A 10,990-nucleotide genomic window follows, 5' to 3' on the forward strand; every position below is an offset into this window, starting at 1 on the left:
AGTTATAAACTATAAAATATAAACTTAAAGTAATAAACATAGTGACACTGCAGTGTCAAAGACTCAAATGTCTACAGTATTCATGGATTACGAAATCCATGGTATCAAAAGTTCAAAACATATATCAAAATAACAATTAGAAGACTAAGGCTCATAGTAGTCTATGTCTTCCTATGAGTACGTCTAAGATAAGTCATGGAAGACTGTAGAGCCATCCTTTCTCCCTGTGTCCGAGGCTGAACCTTATCCTCATCCTTACCCACATAATCCTCATCATTGAACTCGGATCCATCACTCCTAGCCTCAAGGTTTTGCACTGTCTCCTTGCGCTCGAGCCTCCTCGACTACCATCGTTACTGCCTCAGACTCTCGATCCACCTGATCTACCCTCTTCACATCTTCATCACTGAAGACAGGATCAACAATCTCTGTGTTCCACTTTTCATGTGGATCAACATTCTCTAATACAATCGGTGATGTACCGGTGCCTAAATCTATCTATGGCGAAGGCGAAGGCTGTAGTGAACAAAGACAAGATCATTCAATTTTTTCATTGCCAACCTATTGTGCTTCTTTGAGTGTATTTGCTCAAATAGACTCCAATTAAGTTTGCATCTTGATGCACTAGATGGCTGGCTCAAGATGCGAATCGCAATCCTCTATAAATTTGGCACCTTTGTGTCAAACATCTCCCACCATGCATTTGAATCAAGAAAATTTTAAATCATATCAATAACTTTGATTTTATCAAATTAAAATGGTAATAGAATTAGAAATTAGGATGTAGAATCAACGATTTTTGCCAGGCATCAATTCTGTCCTATTTTTCTTGCACAACTCCTATGCAAAAAAGTCTCTTTGAGCTTTTTTAAACAACTCAATCTCATGGACTACAATTGTTCCAACTTCCAACTCTTGAATCAGGTGACATTCTCTCTACAACATTGTAGAGGCCACTCCACACCTCATCATCAGCTTTGAAATGTGGGTTGAAGTGGTATGCAGGATTAAGGAAGTAGGCTGCTGCAAGTATAGGCCTTTGAAGTAGATTGTGCCAACATCTATCAATGACATCCCATATAGGCCCATACCTATCTCGATTCCCTGCAAAAAAAGAGCGAATGGCCTCTTTCACCCTATCCATGCCCTCATAAATGTAGCCGATTGAGGGCTTCTCTCCATCAACAGTTCATAGGAGAACAACAAGTGGCTTTACAAATTGCAATCATTATGAAAGTTGGAAGAGAAATAATCAGCTTTAAGTTTTTTTTTAAAAAAATGAACAATAATTTATAACATAATTTCATAAACAAAATAAAGTTGAAATGAGGACAAAAATGAAAGCTACTGTCACAATATCAACAATCGGTGTCTAAAAAGAAGCCTCATAAAAAACGTGATCAGCTGCATCAATATGATGATGCAATCCACTCCTCACTAACAAACATGCGTCTCAAACCTCCCTTTGAATCAAGCAAAGATTTCAATGTGAGAAAATTGAGTGCAAATCTAGTGACTCCTGGACGAGACAATTTTTTTTGGTCATTGTGTTTCCTAATGAGGTTGAGGACCCATGTATGATTATATATGAATTTGCAGACGCTCCTTCCTTGCTCTATAATTGTTTTTATCCAATGGAGTTTACCAAGATCCTCTAACATGAGATCAATGTAGTGAGAAGCACAAGGGGTCCAAAATATGTGAGGTTGTCTCTCCATAAGAAGCTTTCCTGCAGTAACATAATTTGTTGCATTATCTGTAACTATCTGCACCACATTCTCCTCACGTCCTTTATCACTTCATCCATTACCTCACAAAGATATTCAACATTCTTTGTTTTTCTTAAGGCATCAATTGATTTCAAAAAAACCGTGGTACTTGAAGAAAAAGAAACAAATTAGTATAATGATTAATGATGAATCATAATTTATGAATTCATAATTTATAAACTTAATCACTTAAGTACAAGTTCTACTTCTAAATTTTTAATGTCTAAGACTCTAAGTACAATTACTTGATGAGGAGACAAGAAAGTTGAGGAGTGTTCTACTCCTATCAATCCAACCATCAGTCATGATGGTGTAACCCTTCGTCTTCCACACTTCACGCTGCTCCTTGATTGAACCTTTTACATCAGCCACCCTTTGGGTCAAAATAGGGCCTCCTAGCTTGTTAGCACTAGAGGCTTTGAACCTCGGACCACAAACAGTAACAACATCAATTGCAATTTGCCAATAAGGGGACCTAAAACAAATTAAACAAACTTTAAAGTTAAACAAATTAGTATATTATAAATAAATTTGTTTATTAAAATAAACAAAATAAACATATTATTGTCTCTTGAAAGTTGAAAGTTGAAAGTTGAAAGCAAGAGAAGTAAGACATAAATTAAAACTTAAATAAAATAAGTACCTTGCTGCATTGAATGAAATGTTGTTGTAGATGAAGAAGTCTCCAAGTGCCAATTTTGCATAATCACGCTTCTCCTTGTTCCAACCCATGCTCTCAAGCAATGGTTGTACACCTAGAGTCGTGCGTGGAACAAACATGGTTTCAAGTGTCAAACTTTTCTTATGAATGCGAGGTCCAATGGTCACACTCGTAGAAGCAGTGGCATCCGTAGGTGGAGTAGGGGATAATGGAGAGCGAAAACTAGAAGATCTTTGTTGGGCTAGTTGTGCCATTTCTTCTTGTTGCTTCTTTTTCAATTCTTTTTTCTCTATTTTTTTCCTCCTGAAGAGTTTACACGTCTCGCATAACATTTTGGGGTACATCTTTGCATTTTTTAGCATCATGTCTAGGTATATGTGCTAGGTGATACTTCGATCTATTTATTCCCCTATTATATACTACACTGCAATGCCAACATGTAACAACTCCTTTTTTGTGCCCTGGGATGGCATGTTTCCAAGCCCTATCCCTTGCTAATGCACTTGGGTTTGCATTAGGGTTAAATGCAAGCCTAGTTCCACTTCCAGAAGGCTCACCCTGAGGCATTATGTCAATGTGTTTGCTGCTGCAATATAAATAATATATTATAAATAGAAAAAAGTTAGCATCAAATCATGTTTTTAAACTTTAAAGTTTAAGGCCTTCTTACTTTGTCATTAAGATAAATTAGAATAAATCTAGATTTTAAATAGTAGATAGTTGAAGTAGAGACTAAACAAATGTAAACAAAATGGGAAGTAAAAAATATGAATGTAAAACATATTACAAAACAACACAAAAAAATGCAACTTGTTGCTTACCTCTTCAAATTTGCACAAAGTCAAACAATGGAAATGCAAGTAAATTTGTAGAAGCCTCTTCTAAATGCTTCTTTAAGCTCCTCTCAATGCTTAAGTGCAAGCTACAAAGTTGCACAAACTATAAGCAATTGATACGGGAGAGCCAACCGGTTTGCTGATTTCTCTCTCAAAACCCCAATATTTTTCTCTAACTCTTTTCTCTCTATCACAAGCATAAGCAAATGGTGGAATGACCTTTTTAGGTCAAATAGATGTTATAACAACCGGAAAAATGCAACTTAAGTTAATGATTTTTTATTTTTTTCACTTTAATGTCTTGGTCGCCGATGAGAATCCTGGGCTTGACTCACCGAGTCCTTGGACTCGGCGAGTCCATCTGGACTCTGTCAGGACTCGGCTGAGTTCGAGTCCAAAGACCAATTGCCTCCGAAAGTGCGACTCTGCCTTGGACTCGCAGAGTCTCATTACAATGGTTCATACAATGTTATGCTCTACTCTATCACATAAGTTTGCATCTATACAACATATGCGAAGCTCGCATATATCAATCATGTCATTACAACATCACTGGCATCTTTACTAAACAAAAGGATTCTTATTTATACACAAAACTTTGATCTGTTGGCCTTGTGTTGCCTTGCACATTATCATATCTTCAAATTGACTTTGCCATGTAAGGGTTAACATCTAGGATGCTGTCCCTACTTTGTTAAATAATTAGTTTGTCAAGCCAAAATAATTCCTTAACCAAAAACTCAATACTCTGTCAATTGCCCTATTCTACGTTGTTGCATTTGTCTCTGGAAAAACTTCCAAAACCCATGTAAGACTTAACATAACCTTTACCGGCTTTGCACACATACTCTGGTGTCCGTACTAGCTTCCACTAAACCTGCATAACATAATATGCTTCTAGTAAAGCTCGCCGAATAAATCTGTCTGCCTGTTCCCTGTTTTCCAGCATTATACTCAAACAATTTCGTATACTAACACCAAAATTCACTCCAGCTTCTCCCATCTCAAACTTGGGGATATGTTGCCGTAAATGACAACCCTAACAACTACCCTTAGCCAAATTGCCAACAATATCTCCTATATGTATTAAGTATTTAACAAATAAATCAATTAATTAAAAAGAATACATTAATATATATTGCCCAAACATCAACCTTATCATTCAATAATTGATTGAGTAATTAATCAAATATATAAATAATAGTCTTAAGGGGTTTAACTTGGTTGAAGCAATGATTTCTCATTGTAGCGACCTTAGTTCAAATCCCAAGAGGGACATCTTTGTGAAATTTTGAAGTTGTTACTCTTGGTCTTTCCTTGTAAAAGGTGGATTCTAAGTTGTGACTCTAGTCTTCCAATTGTTGTTTCTAGTGTGGTTGCTCGTAAGGAACTTGAATAAGCTTGTAAGTCTCATGTTATTGCTCAAATGAGCACAAGGTTTGTAAACAATCTTCAATATAAAAATCTATAAATATTATATATTGAATTAATAAGTATTACTTAATAAATAAATAAATAATTATATATGCAGGAAATGATAGTCAAAGCTGAATGTATATTTAAGAAGACTATTGTTTATAGTGGACGGTACTACAAACCATCAACTCTCAATGTCGATACCTGCCTAACGAGAATCATCCACATTGGTTCAAATGCACCCCAACCTAACATGTCAGTCTTCCACTTAGGCAATAGCGCCAGTTTAAACACATTCTTAATGCCAGCGATTCATACAGGAATGTGATTGCAAATAACAAGGGGCACATCCCTTCTATGAAATGATATATATATTTTTGATTGGTTTGTATCAAAGGAGTATTAAAAGTCAGTGCAGACTATTTCAAAAGGGAATCAGTGCAGACTACTTCTTACCAGCAGCTGCCAATCAGTTGTAAGACAGAGGTTAAATATATATTTATACTTCTATCAGTATATTTATCTCTTTATCAGCTATGTATAGAAGCCTGAAGCTCTTGTGAAATAAATTGACAAACATAATTAATACATACAACGAGATATGCATTCTCAAACTGATTATTATTTTAGCATTTGAGAAGGAAGAACAGAGATACATTCGCGGAGAGGCTTACTTAAACCCAGTGAATTGGTTATTCCCAATATAGGGTAGGTGTCAGTGACCCTGAGTGCCTTGCGGGCATAGTCCCAAGATAGGCTAAGGGCTTGGATCTATAAACTTTGAGGGAAACCTATTGAGATTGGTATCTAAGCAACTTGGTGACAATTTAAACATTCTTTTCAAACTGGAATAATAATAAGGTTAGCATGAACGTAATGATCATGGATAGTAATATCTCTAATCTGTTAATAAATGTATATATATATATATATATTCTTCTTACTTGCATTTATGATTCAAGTAGCATAAATTAAATACATCTTAAGCAATTCAGTTCAAGTATAATAAAATTTGGACAATTTATGGTTAACTGGACTAAACTGTACTAGGTGTCATTGTACATTCAGAAATGCACAAATAAGGTTTGTTTCATCTTTCTAGCTTTTTTAGTGATCTATTCTAGGGTTAGAGGTCAAGTTTACCAAACATAGACCAAAAAAATAGTTAATTTTATTAAAAAAGACAAAAATGTAGATAAATCTAAAGGAAAAAGGGTGAGACAGGTCATTGCTAACATTCACTTAAGCGAAAGCATAAACTACTAAGTCTTCAACAAATCAAGAACTAAATTCTCAAAACCTCAGAGCACCTGTAGTCAGAACAATAATTTTTAATTCACTATTCCATTAGGCAAAGAAGAGCTACACATTTTTCTTTGAAACTTGAGCTCAAGGCATCCCTTCCCAACTTGTAAGAAAATTGTCTAGATATTTCTCCCTTCAGAAAAACATGTTTGTGAAAGTGAGATAATCTGGCTTGGAACTTTTTTAATTGATAGTGAAGACCGTAGCAAATATCTTGTACGAAACTTACAAACCAATAATGCTCTCCAATTCTTAATCTGTGTAGAGCTATCATCTTTAGGGAGAATCTTGTTCACACTCCTATTATGTTAACACCAATGGATTAGCAACAGCTACTTCTTTATATATACTCTAAAGAAAAGGACTGACCCGATTTTTATTATTTCTATAGAACTCAGCTAGAATGCCATCGCATATAGGAGCTTTCCTGTCACCTGAAGAGCTAATAGCCTTGAAGATTTCGTCCAATGAAATTAAACTCAATTACCAGGTTCTGCAATTTAGCTCTGGGTCTTGGTACTGGCACAGTTCTGGTTCTGGTTCTTCTTTGGTTCTTTCTAGGTGCTTGAGGTTCTTTGTGAATCCTTGTGTACCTGATGCTGTTACCCAAGCAAATATACTAAAATATGTGCATGCATATGAAGTAAAATGCATTACTTAATAATCATCGATTCTCTGGATGAATATACCAAGTGAATCTCTGTATTAAGTCTTTAAATATTAGGAACAAAATATGATGTACCCAAGATGCATACAAACTTCATTACTCAATTTTAATAACTTTGCCTACGCTTTTAAAACACAAGGAAGCAGAAACCAAACACGTGGGGCAGCACCGCATATTTCAAGCCATCTTGGGAAAGACTGCAATATAATATTGTCAAGATTCATCACAGCGTCTCAAGAAAAGGCTAATATTGACTGGTCCACATATAAAAAGCTCTTAGCAATAACCCTTTCTGCATATTCCAAAACATAAAGCACACAGATTAAATCCTTGAGCAGTTTTCTATAGAAAGAGATGTAAATATCATGTTTTTTACTTCAAAATCCTGCAGTCCTTTCATCAAAAAGTCTTCTGGAAGAGGATCTTAAGAAAGGCAAGCAAATAAAATACAACATTTTAAACTTTTCTCCCTTCATTCTCTGAATCAGATTGCATAGCAACTTAATGGGTCTGGTATATAACACTGAAGGGGTCTCCCTGTGCTTGCCATTTCCTTAACCATCTGCTTGGGTGAACCCTAGGTGGTACCCTGCAACCTAAAATTCAGCTGCTCCCATAACATGTATTCTTTCACAGCCAAGTCATGCTTAAAAGTTTTAGTTCCCCTGGATGACACGTCTATACCATCTGAGTCCCTTTTCTGCCCAAGGAATTTCAAATCTCACAGTAAAGTCTCATTCATTACTCTATTTGGAGAGATGAATTTCAAATTTCAAATCTAACGATAGCTCCTACTTCCTATTCCCTCCTTTTTACTCTCTGATTTACAATAGTTGATCAAATGCCCTTTTTAACAAATGCAACAAGGAAACTGGAAAGCTTGTTCCAACTTGCAAATACCCAGTCCTTTTTTGTTCATGTTGTTCTGAATGTACCTTGATTGGATTTGTATTTGTCAGGCTTGCAATGTTTATCCTTTTGAGTGGTTTTCCTGTTAAAAGTACGATCCTTTTCTTTGTTCTCCAATGTTCTGGTAGGATTTTGAACTTATTTTCTAGATTCTGTTTCTATTTATCTTTAGGTTTGTTTTCAGTTGCTACATTGCATAGAGTTATGTCAAATTGTTTCAGATAGTGATACTTTGTTTTTATATTATATCCAAAAAAGGTATTGTATGCTGAGATTTATATGGTGATAAAAATGAATGTGCATTTAGGTCCTTTGATTCAAAACTATTTGATTCAAATGTCTTATAATGTATGCAATAAGTTTGGAAAGTTTACTCAATCTTATATCTTTTTCTTTTAATATGTTAGGCCCAGCTATGCTACAATGCTTTGCCCCATCTTCCAAAATTTCATTTTCCTAGTTACATTCTAGCTTACATCAGGTCTTTCAGACCTCGCCTTTAGGGATCGATTTTAGCTGAAAAGGATTCGGCACCTAGACTTTAGGATTTCTCCTTGGGTAACTAGAATGGAATTACAGGTAAGGAAAGCCTTGCCATTATATCCTTGAAAGAGAGACTTTCATTGTGTGATAGGTCAATATCTGTCTGTTTTCAGCCTTTTTCCCTTTTTTCCACTTATTGAATTTTTAAGCGACAAACGTTTGTGAATAAGATACTCAAAATAGACAACCAGAGCTCTTTGAAAGCAAGTTAGGAATGTATTGTGGAATTATAACTCTTAGTGACCAATTATAAATTGTTGCATATGATAGCAGAAAGGCATAATGAACAATATGGTCATAGGAAAGTGCAAAATATTATAATTATAGATACAGATGATTTGAAGTACATTTGGGCTACCTTATACAATTCTGCTGGCATTCAGGAGTAGTGGCACTTAACTGTTGTAATTTGTCTCTTAGTGCGAGCACATCAAGCAAACTCACATGCCAAAAGAGGTTGGGAGGTTTTTACTGATGCTGTAATTCGTTCAATTTCTTTGAAAAGATCTGATGTTATCTTTATTCTGTGGGGAAATTCAGCTCAAGAGAAAATACGGTACAGTTTGCATTACTTTATTTGGTTTCCTTTGAGAATGTCACATTCAGTTTGATTTTCTTGTCTCAGCTCACGTGCACATCTTCTAATTCTCATTTTGAATTGCTTTTGTTTTTTGGAAGGATAATTGATACAAACAAACACCATATACTAAAAGCAGCGCATCCCTCTGGACTTTCTGCCCACAGAGGGTTCTTCCAGTGCAGGTTCATTTCATTCCTTGCCTAAGCACTATTTTTGCTTATTTCTAATAGTGTAGGAAGCATTTAGAAATATAATGCGGATGAAATACGTATGCAACCTTATTTTCTTTGCTAAGGTTTATTTCTTTTGTAAGCCTTCACATTTACAATGGCTTGTTTCTGTGACAGACATTTTTCTCAAGCAAACAAGGTTTTGGAAAGGTTGGGTTTAACACCAATTGATTGGCAGATTTAAGTCAGAACAAATGAGTCTTTTGACAATCACTTATTTCCAAGAATAACTGCAGCGGATTCTGAAGCAGTTGAGGTGCTTGCATCAGGAAAATTGCTTCTACAATATTGCTAGTAGTTACTGATAGCCTATTATATTCTGAGAACCTAAAAATTTCGAAAGATAACACAAATTTTTGAACTCTTAAGGTGAAGATTGATGAATGGCATGACCTATCAATGGTATAATGGTTTAAGCTGTTTCCCCATGATTCTAGTAATCTATGTGGAAATTTGTTATCTGGACGGCTAGGATGTGGGCTTGAAGGCAAATTTATTTAATCTTGCTATGCATGATGGTAAAATATAAGGCAGCAGAGTTTCGTAAGGGATGCTGGTACTGGAAGTGAAGTGACAACCAAGATGACAATTGACAATGTTGTATAGGGTGGTTAAAGTCATGTTTATCGTAAACAACAATTTGCTAAGGGTAATGATATATAAGCTTTGCCTTGTCAAATAATGTTTGATTGACAGTTATATAAACATACTACTAGCTGTGATATTGCTATTAGGATTTAATGTGTGATTTTGAGTCAAACTCATTGACCCATGTTTCATGAGTAGTGATTCAACATGAATCCATCTCTCATGAGAATAAATGGAACAGTTAGCACTCATTGGATCTAGGTGATGCTCACAGGGGTGAAGCAGCGGGAGTTCCTGGGAGGTCATCCATCCCAATACTACTCCAGCCTGAGAGTGCTTAACTACAGAGTTTCCTCCATGGTTAAACCCAAAGCTGGCAACCCCATTTGAAGCACCCATACTATTAGCTTTTGTTGGAGATAAAGTTGGCTGGACTGCACATTAGTGGAGCCTTGCTGCATTGAACATGAGAGTAAATGGAAGATAACTCCCAATAAATATTACTTGAATTGAATAACAATTGAACTACCCACAAATCTTCATATGTAATGAATTAATGAGACAACGATGCAATTGTATCTCCAAAATCAGTACAAATTGCAAATATCAACCCACTTCTAATCTCGTGTGAAAAAGATTGACCTAATGAGGTAATGATATATTAGACATGATGTAGGTAAGTAGTACATAGTACTTAACACATACAAGTCGTGTATCATCCTTCTGAGATAGTAATCCTATTTCTTAATTTTGTTTTACGATAACATCTGAAATGTCTAACTGAATATGTTCATGTTGAACAGTTGTTGAATCAGGTGAAAACAATTCTTTTAGTTTGATATAAATATAAAATTAAAAAGAGAAGAAAGTTGAGTTGATTGATAGAGGCTTTAGTAGTTGAGTTCCTAACTTGCTCTTAAGTATAAATCTCAACTCACTTACAAATTTTGCAACAGTTTATTTGGTAAGTCCCCTAGTTATAATTAGCATATGATGTCACATTAGCATACCTTTTTGTCAAAGTGTCCAAAACAACCTATAATAATGAGATTAATGGTCATGCAAAAGAATGTCCATACTTATGCAATTGATGTAGTGTCACATGATCAGTTTCTTTTTACAACTAAGGGTATATTTCATTCAATTGTAGGTAGCAGTCGTCAATAATAATAACTTTAAAGTCACAACTATTGGTGCAATGTTGTCAAAAAAATAGACATTTAATTAAAGTCTAGGTATTAAGTGAACAAGTGTAGGAATTAAATCAAGTGCTATCACAAGCATTAGAAAACATTTAGTTAGTAGATCCTTTCCCATAACAATTCATATTGCTTTTCAATATTAATTTTGGATTTGTTTGTGTTGAAGAGCTTTGCATCAACATTTATTTGTCACATTTTGTGATGTGTCATTAGAATAATGGAGAGGCAAAGGGAAAAACATGGATAAAATAAAAGATGAGAGTAAAAGTGTGTTTTGAGTGATT

At 35.1% G+C, this 10,990-nt stretch overlaps 1 protein-coding gene across 1 annotated transcript in view; it reads left to right on the forward strand.

The window, feature by feature from the left end:
* UNG (uracil dna glycosylase) overlaps window positions 1-9,657 on the forward strand; it is a 49,866-nt gene extending 40,209 nt beyond the window's left edge. Inside the window, exons 6-8 of the mRNA XM_089787980.1 lie at window positions 8,527-8,662; window positions 8,785-8,868; window positions 9,034-9,657. Coding sequence (XP_089644106.1) covers window positions 8,527-8,662; window positions 8,785-8,868; window positions 9,034-9,100 — 287 coding nt within the window. The 3' untranslated portion in view covers window positions 9,101-9,657. The remainder of the gene's footprint in view (window positions 1-8,526; window positions 8,663-8,784; window positions 8,869-9,033) is intronic.
* Window positions 9,658-10,990: the final 1,333 nt, after the last annotated feature.

The sequence above is a fragment of the Cupressus sempervirens genome, chromosome 6 (genome assembly GCF_028749045.1).
Source record: "Cupressus sempervirens isolate cs-2001-9-10 chromosome 6, ASM2874904v1, whole genome shotgun sequence".
Lineage (NCBI taxonomy): Eukaryota > Viridiplantae > Streptophyta > Pinopsida > Cupressales > Cupressaceae > Cupressus > Cupressus sempervirens.